This window comes from Pleurodeles waltl, chromosome 10, assembly GCF_031143425.1.
Source record: "Pleurodeles waltl isolate 20211129_DDA chromosome 10, aPleWal1.hap1.20221129, whole genome shotgun sequence".
Classification (NCBI taxonomy): domain Eukaryota; kingdom Metazoa; phylum Chordata; class Amphibia; order Caudata; family Salamandridae; genus Pleurodeles; species Pleurodeles waltl.
In genome coordinates this window covers 225,831,819-225,859,023 of record NC_090449.1, presented here as the reverse complement: position 1 = coordinate 225,859,023, position 27,205 = coordinate 225,831,819, and the positions used below count along the sequence as shown (strand labels likewise).

The 27,205-nt window shown below is 48.7% G+C and overlaps 1 protein-coding gene across 2 annotated transcripts in view; it reads left to right on the top strand.

Moving 5' to 3' along the window:
• SMG1 (SMG1 nonsense mediated mRNA decay associated PI3K related kinase) overlaps positions 1–27,205 on the top strand; it is a 1,401,298-nt gene that overhangs the window by 348,568 nt on the left and 1,025,525 nt on the right. For both annotated transcript variants that reach the window (XM_069210224.1, XM_069210223.1), the window contains one exon: positions 18,890–19,089. In XM_069210224.1, coding sequence (XP_069066325.1) covers positions 18,890–19,089 — 200 coding nt within the window. The remainder of the gene's footprint in view (positions 1–18,889; positions 19,090–27,205) is intronic.

The window sequence follows — 27,205 nt, the reverse complement described above, 5'->3', positions numbered from 1 at the left end:
TATTTTCTGCTATTTCTTGTTAATGCTTGTTGTATCTATATGCTAATTCCTAATATTTACTGTGTATATATAATGTTTACTTACCTCCAGTTGAGGGACTGCCTATAAGTAATCTAGTTCAGTTTTACTGTAGTAAAGTACCTTGGTTTTTGTAACACCGTGTGGTTCCTTTCATGTGTGATAAGTTGCTGTGTGACTGGTGTGGTATCGCAAATGCTTTACACTCCTCCTAAATAAGTCGTGGCTGCTCACCACATCTACCACTAGAGGGCTCTGGCTTCCTAGGCACTGCCTACACTTCATTAATAGGGATACCTGGACCTGGTATAAGGTGATAACACCATAGGTGCTCACCACACACCTGGCCAGGTTCCTATAGGAACTCCCACTCAAGGCCACTAAACACCTTCTGTATGTCTACTGCAAACACTATGGCTTGTGGATTCTCGTTTGCTTCTGCGTCCATCACTGCCAGTAGGTGGCAGATATTGAGTGCTGTACTCCGGCCGGAGCTGAACCCAGCTTGATGCGGGTGTTTGTTTGGTTATCAGTGGGAGTACTCTGGAGGCCAATATCCGGCTTAGAAATTAATAAATAAGGTTTAGCATTGATAGTGGTCTATATGATTTGCAGCTCTCACCCTGTTTGCCCGGTTTTAGAAGGGGCACCACTCGGGCTTCCCAGGTAGTCGGAGGCAGGCACCCTATAGATTTAACCATCTTACACAGCTCAACTAGTTTGAGAGCTAGTAAATCAACGTAGGTAGCATAAAACTCAGTCGGGAGTCTGCCTGTCTCTGGGGTTTTTCTCCCGGCTAAGCCTTTTATCGCTGCTCAAACTTCCTGGATTATTATATCTCCTCCCAGACCTATGGCCACTTCTCACGTGAGGGTCGCCAGGCGTAGTTGATTTCTGTACGTTTGCTGTTGGTCCGCGAGCTGGTTACTCGCATATAATCTTGTGTAATATTGTAAGAAGTGATTATTTATGCCTACTTGTTTGTACAATCGAAAACCCTCTTTTGCATCAAGTTCTAGTTTAGTCGAGCCCTCCTCCAGGGATTTGTGAGCCAGGCCAGCAGAGGGGCTGTTTTGTCTCTCCCTGCATGTGCCCATGTCATATATTGTTTGTAGTCATAGCAGTGGAGTCGCTACATTTTCTTTGGCTTCCTGTAGGGTTTGGTGAAGCTCGAGATGCTCTGGCGTGTCCTACTCCACCCTGTGCAATTCCCTTTCCACCTCGGTTTCCCTTTGGGGGGTGCCTCTAGTGTCCATCGATTCCGCTATACTTCACCTTCTTATTACAGTTTTGAAGGTATCGCCTTCCACTAACCCACTGGTGACAGTCCCCTGGTTAGTGTAAAAAAAACTGTGTAATTCATTCTCTGATAGACTCGCAGAACGGGGGTCCTTCAAGGACTCTGGTTTCAGTCTCCATGTTGAAATGCGGGGTCTTGTGTGATCTCCCCCAAGGTCATCTACTGGGTTAAAATCAGAGAATGTGCTTGCTAGGTATTCAATCCCATGGGTCTGGTGATGAATGTCTGAGGAGCAGAGGAACATATCTAGGCGTGTATGTAATTTGTGTAATGGGGAGAAGGAGTAGTCTTTTACTTGTGTATGTGTCCAGGAGTCCCCATTGATTCTGCCAGTCAGTAAAGTTCTTGGCTGTCCTAGTCACTTGGAACTCCCATAGAGGTGGGTATGAGTGGTCAAGAATGGGATCTGCTTTGCAGTTAAAGTATGATCTATTGGTTAAGTGCTGGGCTAACACTCTTGATAAGGTAGTCAGGAAGGTCCCCTGATCTACATTTGGAGCATACACACTGACCAGTGCCAGATCCTGCCCCTGAGGTGCCCCACTGTTTCCCCCTGTAGGAAAATGCCACTGTTGGTATGGTCACCCCCCACTTTTTGCCTATTGTTGATGCCAGCTTTGATTGAAAGTGTGCTGGGATCCTGCTAACCAGCCCCAGTGATCGTTCCCTAAAACTGTAGCTTTGTTTCCACAATTGGCACTGCCCTGGCACACAGTTAAGTCTCTTGTAAAAGGTACCCCTGGTACCAAGGGCCCTGTGGCCAGGGAAGGTCCCTAAGGGCTGCAGCAAGTATTATGCCACCCTAAGGGACCCCTCACTCTGTACATGCACACTGCCTTGCAGCTTGTGTGTGCTAGTGGGGAGAAAAGACAGTAGCCATGGAACTCCCCTCAGAGTGCCACGCCCACCAACCACTGCCTGTGGCATAGGTAAGTCACCCCTCTAGCAGGCCTTACAGCCCTAAGGCAGGGTGCACTATACCACAGGTGATGGCATAGCTGCATGAGCATTATGCCCCTACAGTGTCTAAGTCAGTTCTTAGACATTGTAAGTGCAGGGTAGCCATTCTGAGTATATGGTCTTGGAGTTTGTCATTACGAACTCCACAGCATTATAATGGCTACACTGAATACTGGGAAGTTTGGTATCAAACTTCTCAGCACAATAAATCCTCACTGATGCCAGTGTGGGATTTATTGAAAAATGCACACGGAGGGCATCTTAGAGATGCCCCCTGTACGTCAGACAGCCTGGTAGTGTAGGACTGACCGGTCTGTGCCAGCCTGCCACTTCCAGACGAGTTTCTGACCACATGGGGTGAGTGCCTTTGTGCACTCTGTGGTCAGAAAGAAAGCCTGTCCTGGGTGGAGGTGCTTCACACTTCCCCCCCCCGCAGGATCTGTAACACCTGGTGGTGAGCCTCAAAGGCTCAAGCCTGGTGTTACAGTGCCCCAGGGCACTCCAGCTAGTGGAGATGCCTGCCCTCCCCATAAGAGCCCCCACTTTTGGCGGCAAGTCCAGAGGGATAATGAGAAAAACAAGGAGGAGTCACCCTGTCAGCCAGGACCACCCCTAAGGGGTCCATTGCTGACGTGACCCCCCTCCTTGGGAAGTACTCCATCTTGCTTTGGAGGATTAGGACCAATAGGGATATGGATGTGCCTCTCTCCCCAGAGGGAGTGGGCACAAGGAGGGTGTAACCACCCTCGGGGACAGTAGCCATTAGCTCCTGCCCTCTGACCCTAGCACACCCCTGAATTTAGTATTTAGGGGCGACCCTGAACCCAACTCTTCAGATTTCCTGATGACCTCAAAAAAGGACTGCTGAGCTGAAATACCCTGCAGAGAAGAGGAGACAACAACTGACTCTGCCCCAGCCCTATCGGCCAGTCTCCTGCTTTAAAAAGCTGCAAGAAAAGAAGCAACGTGATCTGCAGGACCAGCGACCCCTGAAAAGCCTCCAGGGGACTGCCTGTATCACAGTGGACCAAGAAACTCCCGTGGACAGCGGACATGTCCAAAAAGAAGACCAAGAAACCATCTTTAAAGGGACTCCCACCTCACTCCAGAAGCGTAACTCCCCACTACTCTGCACCCGACGCCCCCGGCCCATGTCCAGAGAAACCAACTAGACAGAGAGAATCCCCAGGCGATTCCGACGACGTGTCCACCCTGGGCTGACCTCTCTACACTCCCACGACAACGCCTGCAGAGGGAATCCCGAGGATCCCCCTGACCGCGACTGCCCGGGACAGAGATATGCGTTGCCTGGAGAAGCACTGCACCCGCAGCCCCCAGGCCTGAGAGAAACCGACTACCAGTGCAGCAACGACCAGCAGGTGGCCCTCACCCTTGCCCAGTCAGTGGCTGGCCCGAGAAGCCCCCCTGTTCCCTGCCTGCAGCGCCTAAGTAACACCTGGGTCCCTCCTTAGAGTTCTTTTGAGAACCCAATGCCCTATTTGCACACTGCACCCGGCTGCCCCTGTGCTGCTGAGGGTGTGGTTTCTGTGCCTACTTGGGGCCCCTCCAGTACTCCTTCAAACCCCCCTGTCTGCCCTCTGACAACGCGGTTAATTACCTGCAAGGAGACCCCAACCAGAGTACCCTCTGTCTCCATAGGCGCCCATGTTATTTTGGCTACTGTTTGACCTCTGCACCTGACCGGCCCTGTGTTGCTGGTGCTGGGTGTTTGGGGCTAACTTGAACCCCCAATGGTGGGCTACCTATGCCCCAGAGACTGAACCCCTAAGTTTGTTACTTACCTCAAAAACTGTAATTTACTTACCTCCCCCAGGAAATGTTGAAAATTGCAGTGTCCACTTTTAAAATAGCTATTGCCATTTTAAAGAAAACTGTGCACATTGTTGATTCCATTCGGAGTTCTAAGTAGTACTGTGTAAAGTACCTTTCATTTAATGTACTTATCTGCAAACTGAAACTTGTGGTTCTAGAAATAAATTAACAAAAGAATATTTTTCTATATAAAAACCTATTGGTCTGGAGTTATGTCATTGAGTGTGTATTTTCACTTATTGCTTGTGTGTACAAGAAATGCTTAACACTACCCTCTGATAAGCCTAACTGCTCGACCACACTACCACAATTAGAGCACTAGTATCTTCTATTATTGCCTCTGTCAATCCTTTTGGGGAAAACCTGGACTCTGCGCACACTATATCTCATTTTGATATAGTATATACAGAGCCAGCTTCCATCTTATTACATGGATATTTTTCTTTTCCTGGGTTTAGAAAATGCAAGTGGGTTGTATACACTTCGAGAAGGAAACATACCATAACCCTCTAGACTGCCTTCTGAGGAAGCCTCTGTGTCACTACACCGGCATAAATAGCAGCACACCTGTTAGAATTAACTCTGCCCATTGCTGATGTAAAATTTAAGTTTTTTGACAGAAATATTTCAGCCTCCCTCTGTAGGCTAAGACTCTACAACACATAAGGCACTATAGGAACCCCTTCTGTCTGCTTGAGAGAATCTCTCTGAGCCGTGGCAGCTACAGACAAAATTGCTAGGTGACACAGGTATGCCTCTTGTGAACCAAAATCCTTGTTCTTATATCTGTCTCTAGAGACCCTTGTGTTTCAAGCCTGCTCCTTAAATTGGAACCCTAGCACCTTTTCTTTGGGTACTCCCGAGTGAGAGTCTAAAGAGACTATACTGTCTTGGGTGAACAGTCTTTGTGTCTGGGAACATTGCCCTTTGCATTGTGTGCACCACCTGTCTTCTAGACTACTATTTCCACACTTTGGTAAATGGGCAAAACCAATGATGATGTGCTTACGTGACCTCGTAAAATAGGCGACTTTCTGATCTGCTTTGGTTTGGACACTTCCAAACAGATACTGAAGAGCGGCCTAGATGTTGTAATTAGCAGGATTTGATCTATGGGCATGGCCCTCTCATTTGGATGCCACCCTCTTCCTTCTTCATGTCTATGCAATTCTCATGAACATACCATCGAGCAGTGAGCAACTATTCAGTGAGAAGGGAGACTCCTCGCTGGAGTGTGACTCTTATTTTGTTGTTTGGTGCTTCTGAATGTTTACACTAGTTTCTTTGTTTAAGCCTGGCTGCTCAAAACCACAGCTACCCAGGGTTAAGCTAAAGGTTTTAAAAACAAGCCTGGCTGGACCTAAGAATGTTTTCCGAGTGTACTGCATGGTAAGTGTAGGAATCTGGGTCTCTATATAGTGCATTACAATGAAGTGCACTGTGCAGAAAGTCCAGTCGATCCCAAATTGATATTGCAGAGACAAGTGGATAGGACTAATGCTCTGTTTGTGGTAGTGTGGGTGAGCAGTTAGGCTTATTGGAGGGTAGTGTTAAGCATTTGTTGTACTCACAGAGGCAGTTAATGAGATGCACAATCAAAGAATAAATCTGATACCGATTTAGAAAAATTACAATTCTTTTTATATGTTTCAGACCCAAGAACTTCGTTGTCAGGGAAGTAGACTTTCAAGCTTAAATACTTTGCAGTTTCAAAAATCAACAGTTAGTGCAATTTTCAGAGTTCTCTCAATGTTATCCTATGGAGGAAAAACAATGTTCAGCAGAGACAGAGTTAACAGCGAGTTACTAAGCCAATTTCAGGGAGCAAAGATAAATACAGGGCATTGAGCAAAACCACACCAAAAGGTCACCCCAAGTGGCACTGGTCAGCCATGTGCAGAGGGTGCAGTAAGGCATCTGGGGCCCAGTATTTTTATATGGGAGTTAGACCTCATGACAAACAAGCTGCAGGCTCTGGCTAGGAAGCCAGTCAAGGACAACAGGCAGGTAAGCAGTAGACTTGAGGTGCTCGGGAACATGGGTGCACCTTTGATCCTCTTCTACAGGGCCCTGGGACAACAGATGCAGGGGTGTCTTTAGGCATTGGATTTTCACGTCCGGGAGCATTGGCCAACTGGAGGTCCTGTGTCGAGGCTGCTGGTGTCATTGGAGAGCCTGGCAGGGGTGGATCCAGGGTGGACTCGGGCTATTAGGATCCTGGGGACCTCGCTGACATCGGTGAACCACCTCAGCTGGGGTCAGGGGTCACAGGGCCGTGGTTGCTGGAGGTGTTGGATTGTCTCTCACCCCAAGCCTGTGAGAGGGGGCCCTGAGTGCAGAGGCTGCAGGCTTCTTGCCAGAGTCCAAGATGAGTGAGATCACACAGGACCCAGTCTCTGGGTAGCTTGGGAACTGAGTTGGCACAGTTGGTTGGCTTCACCTTGGGTCGTGGACGTCCGGTACAATGGTCACTTCATGTGTCAGTTTTCTGTGGTTCCACCAACTGCAGAGGCTTTTCCTTGAAATTTCGTCTTGCTGGACAGCCACCGGGAGACTTGAGCCTTTATGGAAGGCTGAACGAGTTGGCTTCTTGTGCAGGATCCTTCAAGGTCAGAAGGCAGGCTGGAGTGGCTGGTTCCAGGTCAGCTGGTTCTTCTTTTCCTCTTCTGCGGGAGCTACTCTTCTCAGGTCTTTTTAGGTTGTCTAAATCTGAGTTCTAGAGTTCAGGAGTGCCACCTCAGTACTCAGTTTAGGGGTGTTACAGGGTTTGCCAGGCATAACCCTAACCCTAGTGACCTAACTCCTTCCAAGCGAGATTGAGGAGTTTGAAAAGTAGTGTCCACTTCAACTCGTCCACCTTAGGTGTGGGACTGGCATGAAGTGGGCACTCCTACTTATTTAACACATTTTTCCACCTGTGCTGCTGCCAAAAGTGGGGTTAGGACAGGGGGCTTGGACATCTCCACCATTTGGAGAGACATGGGTTGGATTGCAAAGGTGGCAAGGCCTTTGAATCTTCCTGCCTTGGAATGTCTATCCTGCCTGGGATAGGAGGTCATACTTCAGCCCAGTGCTGGGTTTTATTTTCAGGCCCCCGGGAGTGCTGGCTCTCACCTATGGGTGCCAGAAACACATCTGTGGTGGCCAAACTGGTCAGGACCAGTCAGTCAACACACTAGTAGTTGGTAGGTTTTCAGGGGTCACCTCTAAGGTGCTCTGTGCGTTCATTTATTCCTACATCCATTACTGGGGTTAGTGAGGGTTTATTATTCTGAGAGGTTTGATAGCAAACATCCCAGGATTCAGAGAAGCCATCAAGTTCTGGGGAAATCATAATGACTAGTGTCCAAAATGGCTGCACTGTGCACTTACTATGTCTCAGAATCGACAGAAACCTAGCGGGGGCATATTTGCTTATGCATATATGCCCTCACATGAGCCTGGACACACCTTGTCCTAGGGGTGACTTAAACCTGGCACATGAAGAGATAGGGGACCTGGCACACAGGGATGTGTAGCAGGTCGTGTTTTCAATTTAACCTTCACCAACACGCACAGTTTTTAATGGCAGAACTATATGGGTTTGATGAGGATTCTCTGAGAGGGGCACAATTAGTGCTGCAGCAGTCGGAGACCTTCCTCAGTATCCCAGGCCCCTAGGTACCAGGGGACTTACAGTGGTAGCTAAAGAGTTTGCCAATTGAGCAAAACAACTGCACAGTTTTGGGGAAAAAGATCTGGCACTGGGGCCCTGGTTAGCAGGGACCCACTGCACTAACAGTCAAAACCACACCAGAAACCAGGTAAAAAGAGGGGGCTAACCATGTCAAAAAGGGTGCTTTCCTACAGTAAGGTTGCACAACCATACTATATAAAACCACAATCCTCCCTAGAGAGCTTCCAAAACAGAAGAGCCAGATTGTGCTCCCTGGGCCTAGCCTCCTTGATCAAACTATCCCTTCAGAAGTACAGAATGTTTCAAGGCTACTCCTGGGCTAGGCAGTTGCAATAGCGCCAACCTCTGCAGATGATCCAAATACTGCATAAAATGTACCACTCCTTTATGAGCAGTGGTGGAGCATGGGTTGTCAGCAGAAGAAGAAGCTGCAGTCAGTGCTACCCACTGCTGAGACTGCTACGTCAACATGCCGAACCCCAGAGTCCTCTAACAGCAACTTCCAATAAGGGTTGGGGATGTTGAGTAGTGGGAATTCTTCCATTTCTTCATAGGTTGAGAGATAGTATTGACGATATTTGGGTGAGCCAGCTAATCTGAAGTCCTGCCCCTTTCTTTTCCTTTGGTATGCCCTCTTTCTAAATGCTGTCCAGAACATGGCTCGATTTTTGGGACTGGAATTTCTGCCCTGCGCAACAAAATGGGTCACAAGCATGTTTCCCACGGAGGATAAGGACCACACCCTTAATTTTTGTTCCTGAAAAAGGACAGCAGCAGGCGAATCATCTTTTGCCTTTTAAACCTTTTAATTTGACAGGAAGAGTTCAAAATGCTGTCCGTGAGCTAAGTCTTGCTTGTTCCCAGTGTGAAGTCTGTCTGGCATCCTGGTTGTTCATCTTTTATCTACCAAAGCTTATCCTCTTCCTGGGGCTACATGAGGTTCACTGTGTAGGGCAGGAGTCCATGTTTTACAGACTTGTTGACACAATGGTGAAAGCAGCGTTTTTTATGCTAGTCACGGAACATCTTAGACACATAATGGCATTTCAGGATTCTGCCTTCACGATTAACACCTAACAGACCCATTTCACATCTGTACACAAGCTGATGTTCAAAGAAGCAACCCTGTGAAGGCCTTTTCTGTTCCTCAGAGCATTGCATATATTCTGTATATGATTCCGAAATTTCTGGTACATGCACTGTTATCGGATGTGCAAGTTTTGAACCTGTTGGGCCTGATGGCTTCATGCATCCTGTTAGTTGTGTACACCAGCTGGTGTATGAGCGGTCTTCAGTGGTGCCAAAGGAAATAATGGGGCAAATATCATGGAGGCCTGTTGTCTTGAGTGCATATTTTCACCTGTCATCCCTGATGTGCTAGTGATTGTGCCCCTTCAGTCTGCTGGTTGGCTGTCTTTTTGGTACTCAGAAGTTGCACAGTACTATAGCCACTGTTTGGTGGGGTGGGGGGGCTGCTTTTTGGGTTTCCACCAATTCTACATCTGTCAACACTTCTGCTTAAGGTGCAGGAGGATCAAGCAAATAGTATTCTGATAATCCCAGACTAGGTGAGAATTTTCTATCCTGGTGTTTGGGGCTTAGAATTCAGCTCCTTCTTTCTTAACTGCACAGTGTGGGCCTACTCTAGTAGCCGGATGGCCAGTTCCTTTTCCTCAAAAACCATGACTGCATGTGGGGAGATTGAACAGTCCCAACTATAGATCTGTTTACTGCCTGAACTTGGGGATAGCATCTTGGATGTAAAGAACACATTTCCCTATCTTGTTTGTTCATAATAGGTACCTTGACACCAGAAATTCCTTTGGTCGAGACAAAAGAGTCAAGTTTTTGGTTGGGTTGGAATCTGCAGTCCGTGAGGGTCCTGGGAACAAGGGAGCATAGTCGTTCTTGAACCAGGGCCGTGGCTTTCTGTTGTAGAGGGTTTAGGTCGGCTGGTCCTGTGCATCAAAGTCGCTCACAATGCTTGGGTAGACCTGCAGAGAGGGGCTGAAAAACAGACAGTCAAGCCACTGTTGTTGGCAACCTCCTTGATTCTGTTGTTCCTCGGGTGCAGGTTGTCTTTATATGGGGGTGCTGTCTGGGTCAGACACAAACAAGTCTCAGGGCTTGCAACTGCTCCTGTACCCCTGGTATTGGTGCAGGGTGACACCTGATGGACCTGGCGTCCCCAAACATTGTGGGGAAACGGCAGCAGGTAGGCATGGATTGGTATCAAAAATCCAGGCTGGTCCTCTGTTCCCGTGTTAGTCAGCTGCTCTTTTTCCTCTTTCTTCTTCAGTCAGACTAATCTGGTGCTAGGTGCCACCTAAATACTCACTTTAGGGGCGTTTAGGGGAGTGTAGTGTATTAGCTGTAGGAAAGTATCCTCTTTTTGGCATGGTTACCTCCACTTTTTGCCTCCTGTCAGTGTGTTTTTGACTCTGCTTACTTGGGATCCTGCTAACTAGGAACCCAGTAACTGTGCACTTTCGCTCTAAATTTTCATTACTTAGGACTTGGCTCACCCTGCAATTGGCATACTGGTGCCCCCATATACGTCCCTAGTATATGGGATTCGGGTACCCAAGGCATTGGGGGCACCAGGGGTTCCCCATGGGCTGCAGGATGTTTTGTGCCACCCATGGGAGCCCACGCAAAATGTGTCTGCAGGCCTGCCATTGCAACCTGCGTAAAAAGGTGCAGGTGCATCCACCCTTTCACTATAGGTCACTGCACCCCAACATTGCTCCCACCAGTCTTCTGAGGTTGATTGCTGTAACCCCTCAGATAGGTTTCTACCCTCCTGCTGCTTGACCTGCTCAAGCAGAGAAAGGCAGAACAAAGGATTTCCTTTGGGAGAGGGAGGCAACACCCTCTCCCTTTGCAAATAGATGTTACATGGCTTGGGAGGTAGCTTCCCCAAGCCACAGATATGTATTGAAGGGCACATTTGGTGCCCTCCTGCCTCCCTCTCCCTTTGCAAATAGGTGTTACATGGCTTGGGAGGCAACTTCCCCAAGCCACAGATATGTATTGAAGGGCACATTTGGTGCCCTCCTTGCATAAAATGGTTTGCAGTAGTCCAGGGACCCCGGTTTCTGCTTTGGTGCAAAACTGGACAATGGAAGAGTTCATCACCACCCCAGGGGTGGTGCCCAGAGCTCCTCCAAGTGGCCACTTGATTCTGCCATCTTGAATCAAAGGTAGGCAAAGGGAGCATCTGAGTGGCCAGGTCTAGCAGGTGACGTCACAGTCCTCTCCCGATAGGTGTTCACCCTGCTAGGTGACCAATCCTCCTTCCTGGGCTAATTAGGGGCTGACTTCCGGGAGAGTCTTCAGATTCGATGCCAAGATTCCAACAGGACTCCTCTGCATCATTTACTTCATCTTCTGGCCTCTGGGACTGCAACTGGACCCTTCAGGAATCGACAATCTGCAACTCCAGCGACGACTTCGCTCTGCAATATTGTTTCTTCGGCTCTTTCCAGCAACTGCAACACTTCCCTGGCTGTGCACCTTCTTAGGGCAACAAGTCTTCACTCTGCACAAGAAGTAAGAAGGAATTTCCCTTGGAGTGAATGAGTCACTCCTGTGCATTCACAGGCACCAACTGCAACGACGACCGGCTGCGTGGATCCTCTTTCCCCCAGAACTGCGTGGATCCTGAATCACAGGGTTGGTCTGGAGTGGTTCTCTTGGTCCTCTTTACCAGCTGCCAAACTTGGGAGAAGGTAAGCCCTTGCCTCTCCTTGCAGGACAGTACCCCTGTGCACCACGACTCTAGCAGCTACAGAGGCTTGTTTGTTCCTCCTCCAAGGGATCTTCAGGCTTCGTGTAGCCCTGGCCTCCGGCACTCTTCCCTACAAAGCACAATGTCTTGCCTGCTGCTCCAGTGATGTGGGACTCCTCTACAGGTGTGCTGAGTGGGTTTCACTGCGACTCTTGTGCCTACTGCGCGGGGGTCACCTGTGGGGGGGGGGTGGGGCTGCCTCCTCTTCTTGTGACTTTCCCAGCTGCTGAGGGTCACCTCAGACTCCCTTCCTTGAGTTGAGTCCCCTGGGCCTTGCTTGGCCCTCTTTGGCCTTGTTAAACCTTCTTCTCCAACTCTTGCATTTGCCAAGGCTTGTTGGTGGTTTTCCAGCAATACTGACCAATTTCATCATGACTGCCGACGTGGGACATCACTTGCATCACTTCTGGAACTCCTCTTCTGCTTCTGTGCTGCACTGCTGACTTTCTTCATCAACTGTCGACTTGGTCCTGCATCCACAAAAGGGTGGGTAGTGGCTCCTGCCACAACCGGACACTCCAACTCAAACGGGATTTGGCGCCCTTCTTTTGCAGGTCCTCTTCTGTCAGGATCCACCTTTGGTTCCTTCCAGTCTTGTCTGGGTCTTGCACAGTTCTTTTTCAAAGCTCGCCTGTAGGTTAGGGGAAGACTTATCTCTTCTCTGCTGGTCGCTGGGTGCACCCTGGTACTTACTTTCTGGGGTTCCTAGTTCCTCCAGGTCCCCTCTACTGATTCCACTTCCTTGGGTGGGGGACTGCCTTTCACATTCCACTTATTTAGTATATGGTTTAGTCTTCCCCAAGGGCCTTCACTATTTGCTATGGTTTTTACTATTTGCTTTTGCTTTCTATGCTAATCACTGACTTCTCATGTTTACTTAATATTGTGTTTACTTACCCCCTATTGGAGTATTGCTATTCAGTATTTTTGTATTTGTGTTACCATAATAAAGTTCCTTTATTTTTGTAACACTGTGTAGTTCTTTCATATGTGTAATTTCTGTCTGCCTGTTGTGGTATTGCATACGCTTTGAATGTCTCCTAGGCAAGTCGTGGCTGTTCATCCACAGCTACCTCTAGAGAGCCCTGGCTTCCTAGACACTGTCTACACCTCACTAATAGGGGATACCTAGACCTGGTGTAAGGTGATAACACCAAAGGTGCTCACCACACACCAGGCCAGCTTCCTACATTAGCCAATAGGCTACTTACCCTTGGGGTGACTACAACTTCTGTGTGACCACTTCCTGTGGGAAGTGGGCATAGCAGTGTCCCAGAATTCCTAGTTCTATTTAAAACATGTTGGGAACCCTTCCTTTGTGGAGCACATCAGGCTGCCCGCCATAGAGGTTTATCCAGCCTGGTTGTGCAACAGACCTACCTGCATAACTAATTTTCTGCCTGTCCTGGTGCCAAATGGGACCCAGGGCCGGGGGTTGCCTCTCCCAGGTCTGGGGAAACCTGGGGTCTCATACCAAGGTGGCAGGGACTATGAACTTCCTAGTCTTGGTATGCAGATTTACTAGCCATCCTGTTGGAGGAGGTGATAACACCTTTCTCAGGAGCAGGCTTTTTTTCTTGCCTCTGAAAGCACAGGCTATCACCTCCAGGGGGGTCAGAAACATGGCTGTGGTGGCAGACTGGTCGATACCAGTCCGCTTCGACACTAGAGGACTGGTATGTTTCAGGGGGCACATCTAAAGTGCCATCTGGGTGCATGTCATATTAAATCCAAGGCTGGCATCAATCTGGATTTATTAAGATGAGGTGTTTAATACCAAACACCATGTGTTTCAGTGTAGCCGTTGTTTAGCTGGGTAACTTGTAATGACTAGTGCCCAGTACATACCTTAAGTTGGCTTCCCTGTCTATTTGCAAAATCTAGCAGTTGAAATAGAGATCACAGGGCATATCTGCTCATGCAGATATGCCCTCATGTGTATTGTAATGCACCCTTCCTTAGGGCTATTAAGGCCTGCTGAAAGGGTATCTTATAGATAATGCATGCTTTGGCATGGCATAGAATGAGTGTGCCATGTGTTATTACTCATGGCTTGCACCATAACATGCAGTCGGTAATGGCAGGCTGTGTGCAATTTGTATGGCAGTACCTAAGAGTGGCAAAAAAAATGCTGCAGCCTTTAGGGGCCTTCATAGCACCCATGCCCTAGGTACCAAGGGTACCATTTACTGGAGGCTTACAGGGATTTTAGAGTCCGGAAAGTTTATTCTCAATTAAATAGGTTGTTTTTAGGGGAGAGAACACTGCCACTGGAGCCCCTTAGCAGGCTTCAGTGCACTATCTGAATCGAAAACCAGCATCTAGAAGTTTAAATAGGGCCAAATAGTGGAGGGATATCTGCAAATAAGTCCAGTTTCTTACAGTACCATTAAAGAGATATGCACAAGGCCCTTGAATTTTAAGATTTACTTTCCAGATATTTATCATCAAAAATCCCTTTTCACAACTTTCATTCTTCTCACAATAGTGGCACCAAAGCATTGTTCGAAGCAGTCGCACAATTTCATCTTTTGATATCTGGGTATTTTCTCCTGAGTTCAGTTCCCCAGCTGTTTTTTTTCTTTGTGTACACTTCTTTTTTTCTACAAAGTTACCCCCCAATTCTATTAAGAGAAATGGGAGTAAGCAGGATGTGGAAGGCCATATGGGTAAATAAACTACTATAACCATGGATGTGAAGGAGACAGAAGTGTGAAGGAGATATGGAGGAGGTAGGGAGAGAGGTGAGGTTAGGAGAGACGTAAGATAGAAGGGTGACGTAGCCAGAGGAAAAGATACGGTGGTAAAAAGTGAAAGCACTAATCCGAGTATGAGGCAGAAAGGTTGGTAAGGTGTTATGTGAGGTGGAGGAAGCAAGGGATTGGGAGAAAGAAATTGGTGAGGTGCACCCAGGGTTGAGGTAGGAGAAGGAAAGGTAGAAAGATAAGTGAGTTAGAGATTGAGCAGCAAAGAGATATGAGGTAGTTGGAAGTATAGAGAATGATGAAGAGGGAGTGTAAAGAAATGGCTCCCTGTTGCAGTTACCCCCCACTTTTTGCCTGATACTGATGCTGACTTGACTGAGAAGTATGCTGGGACGCTGCTAACCAGGCCCCAGCACCAGTGTTCTTTCACCTAAAATGTACCATTGTCTCCACAATTGGCACAACCCTGGCACCCAGGTAAGTCCCTTGTAACTGGTACCCCTGGTACCAAGGGCCCTGATGCCAGGGAAGGTCTCTAAGGGCTGCAGCATGTCTTATGCCACCCTAGGGACCCCTCACTCAGCACAGACACACTGCTTGCCAGCTTGTGTGTGCTGGTGAGAAGAAAATGCCAACCTCACACTGCCTGTGGCATAGGTAAGTCACCCCTCTAGCAGGCCTTACAGCCCTAAGGCAGGGTGCACTATACCACAGGTGAGGGCATAGGTGCATGAGCACTATGCCCCTACAGTGTCTAAGCACAACCTTAGACATTGTAAGTGCAGGGTAGCCATAAGAGTATATGGTCTGGGAGTCTGTCAAACACAAACTCCACAGCTCCATAATGGCTACACTGAATACTGGGAAGTTTAGTATCAAACTTCTCAGAATAATAAACCCACACTGATGCCAGTGTTGGATTTATTAAAAAATGCACACAGAGGGCATCTTAGAGATGTCCCCTGTATTTTACCCAATTGTTCAGTGCAGGAGTGACTGGGCTGTGCCAGCCTGCTGCTGAGAGATGAGTTTCTGACCCCATGCGGTGAGAGCCTTTGTGCTCTGAGGACAGAAACAAAGCCTGCTCTGGGTGGAGGTGCTTCACACCTCCCCCCTGCAGGAACTGTAACACCTAGCAGTGAGCTTCAAAGGCTCAAGCTTCGTGTTACAATGCCCCATGGCATTCCAGCTAGTGGAGATGCCCGCCCCCTGGACACAGCCCACACTTTTGGCGGCAAGTCCAGGAGAGATAATGAGAAAAACAAGGAGGAGTCACTGGCCAGTCAGGACAGCCCCTAAGGTGTCCTGAGCTGAGGTGACTCTGACTTTTAGAAATCCTCCATCTTGTAGAAAGAGGATTCCCCCAATAGGAATAGGGATGTGCCCCCCTCCCCTCAGGGAGGAGGCACAAAGAGGGTGTAGCCACCCTCAAGGACAGTAGCCATTGGCTACTGCCCTCCCAGACCTAAACACACCCCTAAATTCAGTATTTAGGGGCTCCCCAGAACATAGGAACACAGATTCCTGCAACTTACCGAAGAAGAAGCCTGCTGAGCTGAAAACCCCTGCAGAAGAAGAAAGAAGACACCAACTGCTTTGGCCCCAGTCCTACCGGCCTGTCTCCTGCCTTCTAAAGAAACCTGCTCCAGCGACGCTTTCTCCAGGACCAGCGACCTCTGAATCCTCAGAGGACTGCCCTGCTTCCAAGAGACCAAGAAACTCCAGAGAACAGCGGCCCTGTTCAACAAAGACTGCAACTTTGTATCCAGAGGAGCAGATTTAAAGACCCCTGCAATCCCCGCAAGAAGCGTGAGACTTGCAACACTGCACCCGGCGACCCCGACTCGACTGGTGGAGAAACAACACCTCAGGGAGGACCCTCTGGCGACTCCGAGACTGTGAGTAACCAAAGTTGCCCCCCCCCTGAGCCCCCACAGCGATGCCTGCAGAGGGAATCCCGAGGCTCCCCCTGACCGCGACTGCCTGACTCTAAAATCCCGACAGCTGGAAAAGACCCTGCACCCGCAGCCCCCAGCACCTGAAGGATCGGAACTTCAGTGCAGGAGTGACCCCCAGGAGGCCCTCTCCCTTGCCCAGGTGGTGGCTACCCCGAGGAGCCCCCCCTTGCCTGCCTGCACCGCTGAAGAGACCCCTTGGTCTCCCATTGAAATCCATTGGAAACCCGACGCCTGTTTGCACACTGCACCCGGTCGCCCCAGTGCTGCTGAGGGTGTACCTTTTTGTGTGAGCTTGTGGTCCCCCCCCCCCCCCCCCCCCCCCCGGTGCCCTACAAAAACCCCCCTGATCTGCCCTCCGAAGACACGGGTACTTACCTGTTGGCAGACTGGAACCGGGGCACCTCCTTCTCTCCATTGAAGCCTATGCGTTTTGGGCACCACTTTGAACTCTGCACTTCACCGGCCCTGAGCTGCTGGTGTGGTGACTTTGGGGTTGCTCTGAACCCCTAACGGTGGGCTACCTTGGACCCCAATTTGAACCCCGTAGGTGGTTTACTTACCTGCAAGAACTAACAATACTTTACCTCCCCCAGGAACTGTGAAAATTGCACTGTCCACTTTTAAAACAGCTTATTGTGTTTTATGTTAAAAGTATATATGCTATTGTGATTATTCAAAGTTCCTAAAGTACTTACCTGCAATACCTTTCAAATGAGATATTACATGTAGAATTTGAACCTGTGGTTCTTAAAATAAACTAAGAAAATATATTTTTCTATAACAAAACCTATTGGCCTGGATTTGTCTCTGAGTGTGTGTTCCTCATTTATTGCCTGTGTGTATGTACAACAAATGCTTAACTCTACTCCTTTGATAAGCCTACTGCTCGACCACACTACCACCAAATAGAGCATTAGTATGATCTCTTTTTGCCACTATCTTACCTCTAAGGGGAACCCTTGGACTCTGTGCATACTATTCCTTACTTTGAAATAGTGCATACAGAGCCAACTTCCTACAGGGAGGGACAGAATGAAAAGTGATAGAAAATCGTTACTTAAAGAGAAGTGAAGCTGAAATGGCAGAGTGAAGAAGTGTGTAGAAAGATGAGGTGTAGAGAGAAAAGGTGTGAAGATAGTGATGAGGCAAAAAAAGGTCAAATTGATAAAAGCATTGGACTAGTGGTTTAGAATGAGGTAGACAGGTGTGATAGAGAGTTGTATAAAGATTAATTGAGTGGTAGAGATGTAAGGTGGAGTTATATAGCAGTAGAGGAGGTGTAAAGGATGATGAGAGAATGGGAAAGGAGTGATGGATGGAGAAGGAGGTAACAAGAAAGGAGTACAGTGTGAGAGGTAATTATGGGATAGAAGTGGAGAGAATGGAGGTGCAAATGTAAGGTAGCAAACACAAACAAATAGTGAGGTAAATAGAAAAGTAATGAGATGGGCTGAGGGTGTTAATCTGGTGAGAAATGTGAGAGAAAGTGAATTGCAGCAGAGAGACTGGTGAGGTATAGAGAGCTGTCAGAGATGAGGTAAAGAATAGATTTGATATTGATACAAGATAGATGAAAGGTACAAAGAGGTGGAAACAGCAGTAGGGTGCAGACTGGTGTGAGATAGAGTTGAGATTGAGAATGTAAAGATGTTGACATGTGATAAAGCAAGAGAGGGAAGTATGGTCAGGAGGGAGAGGTGCAATAGTTGTAGGTGAGGGAGATGCAAAGGATGGGTATGTATTTGGAGATGTAGAGCTAGGTAGAGAATTAAAATGAGAATTGAAATAGAAGAAAGGAGAAGAAATAGGTCAGAAAACTGCCTTTAGAGTCTACGCATCAACGTTAACTCTGCCTTTGACTCCGTAAGTGACAACCTTTTCAATCTACTAATATTCCATGTGGATCCTAGTGTGTTTCCCCTATGCAGCCTGCAAGGCTGTGCTCACTGTGCAGTCAAATCAGACAATTGTGCTGTGGTATTTGCCAGAGCATCTGTGATCACGGACACCAGTGCGCATTGCCTTTGCTTACCTCTCTCCTATTGAATTGCAGCTGCCTGACAGTACCCGAGGTAACACCTTTCCACTGGACTTGTGCTACCTTGCTTTAGGCATTACACCCTTGGAGAAGGATTATCCACAGCATAGACTAGTGAATACTACTAAACACCTACAGTACAGCTTAGAGAAGTGCTTAGCTCATAGGTCAGCAGTCATTAGATGCGGTGTTTTTGCAAGGACTAAAGAGCAACGGTGGTGAGTATAGTTACTGGAGGTGATTACGTTTTTTTTTACTTGCGCTGTTTCCCCTTGGATTTCTGGGTATGTCAGTTTTCATATTGTTGATTTTGAAGTTGGGTTAACTACTAGAGTTAAGAGAGGTATAATATTAGCCTCCATGTATTGCAGCGCAATCTACATACTAGAAGTGGGTGTGTTAGTCAATGAGAGTTATTTGATCTACAACGTATGTTAGAGGTTAATTAAATTTAAAACCTTTATTTGCAAATGCATCACCTTTAAAGTTTTGAAACAAAACACTGATTGAAAATACTTATTTAAATATTGAAGTGCTTTGCCTAAATGAGAATTATTTCGTTGTCATATTGTAGAATATCATTGTGAATCCTTTTTCGTTTTATTTTACAGGAAAGACATCTGGTTAGAGAGGTTGTTCTACAGTTGCCAAAGGCTTGATAAGCGTGATCAATCATCCATTCCTCGCAATCTGCTGAAGACTGAGGCAGTTCTTTGGCAGTGGGCTGTATGGGAAGCAGCTCAGTTTACAGTTCTTGCCAAGTTAAGGACACCCCTTGGCAGAGCCCAGGACACCTTCCAGACAATTGAAGGTATTTACTAAGGATGAATTTAAAAGTAGTTTCAACATTATTTGGAAAATGTTTGCATTGATGTCTCACACAATGGTAGCTCCTAGGTGTTTAAGCAGCATTTCCTCCTTTCGGTCACCAGTTGTATTATTCCAAAGTAACTGTAGATCTGAAATCCACAATCCTTTCTATTGAGGCCACCCATGTGCACCAGTTCTGTTTTTATACAACCTAACCTGTTGAAGCTAGAGTATCCTTTTTTAAATTTTTTTTAAATATGTTTTATTAATTTTATATAGCAGATATACAATACAAGCATTAGCATAAGATGTTACAGGATCATATTTATCTGATTGAAACAACCCCCCTCCCCACTTGCACACCTGTAGAAACATTTATGGCATTCATTACATTCTGAAATTATTACCCACTGCTTTGCTCGTTGTGTTATATTTTGTTGCTACACGGAGAGGTCCTGTTTGCAGCTATTGTGGTACTCAGTTGTTTTTTTTTTTGTCAGTTCCCAGGGGTAGTTGGGTGCGTTCTAACATGTGATCGGGATGGGTAGGTGAAGGATATAGCTAATTCTTCCTCTTTACCTTCCCCTACACACCTACTCTGTTGCCCTAGCTCTGATTAGTCGCGGCTTTGGGAGGTGTGGGGGGAATATACCCATTAGCTATTTACTTATCCCATTGGGCACATTATACTGTTATTTCTGGTGGGAGTCCTGGTGTTCAGTTGCTGTGCTCTGCCGCCCCCTTCATGGGGGTTTATTATCGTTTTTTGTCTCGAGTTTGGTTATCAGAGTTTCCCAAGTGTCGCTACCTGTGTGTGGCTGGCCATTCTGTGCCAGTATTTTAAGCACCTGAAGCTCCGTGCGGGCCCAGCGGAGTGTGAGAGTGTGCCAGGTCTTCTGGTCGGGGGCATTGGGTGCTTTCCAGTGCATTGCTAACAATCTTTTGTACATCAAGTACGCCATGTCTACAAACTTGTATAGGTGTCTATGCTTTTTTGCACCGTACCTCACTCCCAGTAAGCAAGATCTGGGGTCTGCTGCCAGCTTTAGCCCTGTCCATTCTGTTGTCGCCTTCACCACCCTTCCCCATTCTGTTTGCACTTGGGGACAGTCCCATACCATGTGATAGAAGTGGGCCGATGGTTCCAGGCATCTGGGGCACGTCGGGCGCGTGCCCCGAAACATCCGTTTTAGCCTGGCCGGTGAAAGGTACGTTTGATGTAGAAAGTTGAACTGGGTGTATCGGAGTCTGGGGTTCCTTGATACACCCCGAGCATTGGATAGTGCTTTCGGCCAGTCTTCGAGAGGGATCGGGATAGGGAGTACTGTATTCCATCTCTCCCTGGCCCTCTCCAAATGGGGTTCCGGGTATTCCCTGAGTGCCTTGTACAGGCTTGATATCGCTTTGGTTTGTGCGTCACCTTGCAGAATATAATGTATTATGGGAGAGGATTTGGTTCTAGACTCGGCGGTCGCTGGTCTATGAAACCATTGCTGTATCCACTGTAGTTGTGCTGCTGCATAGTAGAATTAAAAGTTTGGGGCTCCCATTCCACCCAACTCCACCGGTCATTGCAGTGTGGCTAGAGCCGTACGCGCTCTTCCGCCACCCCATATGAGTTGTAGCAGCGTTGTGTTTAGATTACTGAAAAAACTCAGTGGGAGTGTGATTGGCAAGGCCACAAAATAATATAGCAACCTGGGCAGGATCAGCATGTTTGCTACCGCCACTCTGCCTGGGGGGGATAGTGGTAGTTTATTCCAGAAGCGTAGGGAGCCGTTGATGGAGGCCAGCGCTCTCCCTAGGTTGCCGTCTCTGAGGTCCTCTGTTTTATGATATATTTGAACCCCTAGGTATTTAAATGTTTCGAAACACCATTTCAGGCGTCCGCTTGGGATCTCTTCCTGTTTCCCTGGTGGCCATCTAATCAACGGGAACACACACGATTTTTCCCAGTTTACTGCTAAACCAGATATCGATCCAAACTCAGCTAGGAGTGACATTATGGCAGGCAATGACTCCATGCCCTTCCGGGTGTATATTAGTGCATCGTCGGCATATAACGATATTGCGTGGTATGTACCGTTTCTATGTATGCCCCAGTCGTTTGCCATGGTGCGCACTTTAGACGCCAATGGCTCCATAGCTATTTCAAATAATAATGGGGAAAGGGGGCAACCCTGCCTCGTGCCCCTGGAGATTGAGAAGCTGTCTGAAATCACTCCCCCCGTTTTCACTCTAGCACTTGGATTTGAGTATAATGTGCGGACCCAGTGCATATAATTAGGGCCTATTCCCATCTGTCTCATTGTGGCCAGAAGGAAGTCCCACTCCAGTGTATCGAACGCCTTCTCAATATCCAGTGAGAGCACCATTTCTTCATATGCGTCAGGGGAAGCATCCCCCATTACACTCAGGAACCTACGGATATTTAGGAAGGTGTTACGCTTCGGAATGAAGCCGTTTTGGTCAACGTGAATTAAGGTGTGTATGATGGGGGCGAGCCTGTTTGCCAGTATCTTACCCAGAATTTTGCAGTCTAAATTTAACAACGAGAGTGGTCTGTAAGATTTGACATCTGTAGGGTCTCGCCCCGGCTTAGGGAGTACCACTATCATGGCCTCTCTCTGGGAGGAGGGGCAGTAATTCAGTAGCCCACGCCTCCTCGTACACTCTCAGCAATTGGGGCTTTAGGCAGGACGAATATGTGCAGTAGTATTCTATTGGGAGGCCATCTATTCCAGGCGCTTTATTCCTGGGCATCTGCGACAAGGCTAAGTCTATTTCCCCTGTTGTAAGGGGGGCTTTGAGTGTGGCCCTGTCTGTATGGGATAATTGCGGTAATAGGGAGCTCCCTAGGAAAGACTCAAATTGTGCGGCTGTGCACGAGGTGCGTTTAGAATATAGCTTTCCGTAGAACTCTTTGAACCTTCCATTTATCTCTGCTTGTGTAGTGACCGTGGTGTTATCTATTCTAATAGCACCGATGGGAGAGTGTTGTCTGTCTTCCCGCAGTAGCCATGCCAGCATTTTCCCAGATCTGTCTCCTTCCGATTGCAAGCTCATTAAGTGGTGATTGTAATCATGGCACCGAAGTCTACTATCTGCTTCGTTGTAATTTGTGCGAGCTGCTTTTAATACTGTGTACGGGACTTCGCCCCTGGCAACTGCTATTTCAGTAATTCTTAGTTCCTTTTCTAATTTGGCAATTTCTGCGCTCAGTGTGCGCCTCACTCCACTGCCCACGGAGACACACTGGCCTCTGATCACCGCTTTATGTGCATCCCACTCCACCGCCCGTGAATTTGCAGTGAAGTCGTTTGTGTCCCAATACTGGCGTAGTGTGGTGTCCAATGTATCTACAAATGCCGGGTCTTGTAGAGCTTCTACTTGTAAGCGCCAAGTAGAGATCCCCTTTTGACTCCTACCCCAATTTAGTGTTGCTCTCAGTGGTGAGTGGTCTGACAGTGTTTTCGCTAGATATTCTGTCTCGTTTATCAGGTCAGATATGTCCTGTGTTCCCCAAAGTATATCTATTCTGGTGTATGTTTTGTGCGGGGGTGAATAAAATGAATATTCCCTCTGTTGGGGGTGTCTTATGCGCCAAATGTCGTGTAATCTCATGTCACCTGCCCAGTGTTGCAATGGACTTGTAGTGCTCCTCTTCGTGCTCGGACCCCCTTGCGGGTTGGATTTATCCAATGCGGGGTCCGGAGTGCTATTAAAGTCCCCTCCCCATATAGCCGGGGATAATGGGTTCGCTAGCAATGACGGCGTGAGTGTGTTCAAAAATCCCACGGTGCCACCATTCGGGGCGTATATGCCAACCACTGAGAGCTGCCTGCCATCTAACTGGCCCTCCACTGCTACAAATCTGCCCCCTGGGTCTATTTTATGTGCAGTTTGGTGAAATGGGACGCCCCCTGCGATCCATATCATTACTCCCCTTGCGAATGCCGAACATGTTGTACCTACCATTTGCCCTCCCCATTTCTCGCGTATCTCTCGTAGAGCTGGTTCTGTTAAGTGTGCCTCTTGGAGAATAGCGATATGTGTACCCAGTCGCTTAAGGCGTGTGTAAATTCGAGATCTTTTGTTCAGCGTGCCTATGCCTCACGTTCCAAGTCATTATGTCATATTGTTTACTATTGCGTTTGATTTGTGGTGCCATTGGGGGTTGTGAGGTGAGCCTGTCTCTTCTTTCTCCGCCTTGGACTGTGGGCTATCCCCTTGCTGCCCGTCCGATAGTTCTGCCTACTGTGTACGCGTCTCGCTGTGGTTCCGTTTGTTTGAGATGTGACCAAGGTGTGCATTTTGACTAACATGTTTCTACCCTCCCCCCCTGTTGAATCCCCCACTCTCCTAACAACTGTTATGTAACTACTTAACACATGTATATATAAAAAACCTGTATCCTTCTGGATATCCGTGGTGGTATTGTCGTAACGGACTGTTGCGGCTCACTTAAAGGGCACACGACAGACCGCAGACACTGTCTGCTATTGTTTGTGTGTGCGCCCCCGGTGCGTGTGGGCCCCACGGGTTCTCCCCCCCACCCCCCGCCGGCGCCGCCCCTCCCCCCATGACACGGCCACCCCCGGGCAAACGTAGTTTTATGCAAAAGATACTCTGTGTTTTAGAGAGTGTTCCTGCTGTTAGGACCCACGTCCTTCCGGGTTCCACCTCGTCTGCTGATCTTGTTATCTCTGAGTTCTGAAATAGATTGGTTGTTGTAGTACAGAGTCAAAGGTCATCTGCTGTTCTGGGGGTGATCCTCGGTCCCCTCGCCTCCCCCGTTATGGTTGAGTCAGAGCTGGTTGTGTCCGAGTCTATGCTGATCTCAGGAGTCTCCCTTATCAACTCAAATTTATTCTGTGTCAGCAGGGGGGTTTCCTTCAGAACTTTTGCTCTTTCCTCAGCTGCTTGTTGAGCAGATGGTTGAACCTTTGTGCGTCTCTTAATGCGCTTCCTTGATGTCGAGAGCGACCACTCATTCCCTCCCCACCGTCTTCGCACATCTGTGCAAGCCCTTTAGCATGTAACCATGTCCAGGCGTCTTCTGGAGAAGTGAATATGAGCACACGATCTTCCAATATCACTCTGTTTGGCTGGGAACATTTAGGCGCATTTGATGCTAAGTTTGCGCAGTCGTTGTTTGACCTTTACATAGGAATTACCTTTTCTTTGCACCTCTTGAGTGAAGTCGGGGTAGGCGTTGATGGTAAATTCCTCGTATTTGTACGGTCCTTTGTTGCGGAACTGTTGTAGGATGGCATCGCGGTCCCGGAAGTTTAAGAATCTAGCAATCAGTGGCCTGGGGGGTTGCGCCGGTGGCGGGGACCTGCCCGGGACTCTGTGTACCCTTTCAACTGTGAAAAGCTTAGATGGGGCCCCGTTTAACACCTCCTTAATCAGCCACTGTTCTAATGTTATTTCCATACTTTGTTGCTGTGTGTTTTCGGGGAATCCCAAGAAGCGGATGTTATTTCGGCGCGATCTGCTTTCAGCCTCTTCCGCCCTTCTTCCTAGCGCCTTCAGCTCCGCGTCCAAGCGTTGAATCTGCTTCTGGTTGTCCTGAGCGGTAGGAGATAGTTTGGCCAACCCCTCTTCCGCCGTTTTGACTCTTTCTGACAGTTTGCGGTGGTCCACCCTGAGTAGGTTCAGATCCTGCGATACTGCATCTATTCTGTTTTCCAAGGACGTTTTGGTGTCCATAATTGCCTGAAGTACTTTCTCTAGTTGCGTAGATTGAGACATAAGCGTGCTCTCCAGTGATTGTAGGGTCAGATTTGTTTGTTGGTCAGTGGGCACTGGTCCATGCACTGCACAATCTTGGTTCTTAGCTGATTTAAGCCTGCCCGCCATTGTGTGTGTCTGAAGTGGAGTTAGTGGGTTGTGGCAGAACTTTGCTGGAGGTTATTGTGCCGTGAGTCGCCCTCCGGGCTCTTTGCGCTGGACCAGTGAGCTTGCCGCTGTTTTTGCAAGTTCTAATTAGGAGGGTGTGGTCATTGATCGAGCCTTGTGTGTGTTTGGCTTCCTGCGGCTTGCTCCTCTCTGCTCGTGTGGTATTTCAGGGGGGTCCTCCAAACATCCTCGTTGACAGCCCCTATTATGTGTTGTTAAAGTTTATTTCTTGGGTGATAACTTGTATACGTTTTGCTGTTGCTCAGTGTTGTTGCTGCGTAACTTGATGGCAGAGGCCCTAATGGGCGCGTGGTATCCAGTGACGGCGTTGATGCCTGAGGGGCAGTGCGCCAATGTCAGTAGGTCTCAGGGGATGGCCCTGTACGATCGGAATCCGGGGCCCCCAATGCCTTTGGGAAGAGCTAGCTGTATTGCGCGACCTGGGGCGGCATACTCTGTTCCCCGCCCCAGTCCAGTCCGTCTCTACCCCCTTTGGATTTTCAGGGTATGTGCTGCTCGGAGGGGTGCCAGTACCTGCGAATTTACATCCCCCTGTTCTGTCCAGGGGAGAGACGAAAGCAAGGAGGAGGAGAGAGGGGGGCGCAAGCAGTGGGGGGGGGGGGGTGCAGGCCCGTGCTATTTCTTTCCGTGGTGTGGGCCACGGTATGCCCCCCGTGCTCACTCTTACCGCCCAGTGTTGTAGAGACTTGTTGTCCCGATGTCGGCTGTTGGGTGGGGTTCTTGTGCGCTCGTCTCTGCTTGCTGTTCGGGCAGGGGGTCCAGTCGGGCGACCAGCCCTGCCCCGTAGCTATTCACTTCTTGTCCACAGAGGGGCCGAGGAATGCCCCGGCGCCCCCGCAAACACGACGTTCGGAGTCTCCTGCGGGCGCGGATCGCGATGTTCCGGGCAGAACGACCCACCCGCACCTCGCGGTATAGTTTTGGCGCAGGTTAACACGGAGCGCCGGCTCCCCTGTGCGAGGGCGAGCGCCTGTTTCTAGATGCTCACGGCGGCTGCTAGGGCTCTTCCCAAGTCCCGTAATGGCCGATCTCCAGTTCGGGAGCTTCTCAAGCGGCGTTGCTGGGCACCAGTGAGATGCGCCAGTGTCCCGGAGGCCGTTCCTGCACCCCGTGTGCTGGTTTCACCCCGGGGGTGCACTTCAGGATGTTAGAAGCGAGTCCAGGATGGAGCGCGTTCCCTAGCCGTCCATCCCGGTCACCATCTTGGCTCCTCCCCCAAGCTAGAGTATCCTTAACCTGACACTGGGTTTTATTCCAAGCCATTTGTTTTAAGTCCGTTCTGAATCCCTGAATTCACCTTCACCTTAAATATAACATTGTGGAAAAATTCGGAATGTGATATAGAGCGTTCTAGTTGCAGATTCTTTACTTTAGAATTTCACCCAGGAGTCAGTCGGGATCTGGAGATTTTTCTCGAGCAGCCCACATGGGTGCTGTGAGGTGTTGGTCAGCTCCGCGTCCGTCGGCGTCGTACACGCCAGATATGGTGCCGCAGGTCCTATATAAGCGTACGTCGTGCCACCTCGACCTTCCCAGATGCCGGTTCTGACGTTGATGCTCCCACCACTGCTCGTGCCCTCGGGTGGTGTCACCCCCATCCTTATTATCCAATTCTGACATGGAGGTGGATATGCAACTCCGACAGGGGTCTTGCCCACTGTATCGGATTCTGACCTTTATTATTATGGGTTGCGGTTCGGTGAGGCATGGGGTGAGTCTCTGGGCTCTTTAGAACACCAGCTCCAAGACCTTATGGACTGGCGGATGACCTGAGTGAGGCCAGTGGTCTTGCTACTGACACTGGCATGCTTTCTCCCGATACTTGCATGCTTTCCCCCCCTACAGTGGCTATGGAGGAGGGAGCGTCATATCAATGGTGGTGCGAAGAGTGGCAGAGGTCCTTGACCTCAAGCTACCTTCTGTGGCAGTCAGGACTAACCTTCTGACAGAGGTGCTTAATCCTGGCGCCTCTTCCTATGAACCCTCTTTTTCCATTTGATGAAGCCCTTACAGATGTCCAGCTGGGTACCTGGTTCAAACTCAGCACAGGGGCTCCTGTGAACAGGACAATCGCCCGTCACCATAGATTTACTCCAGCATCCCTGATGCAGCACCCCACCACAGAGAGGCTGGTTTTCCAAGCTTCTGTGTCCCAGCGCACATTTCCTTCCACACCCCTGCATTGGAAATCC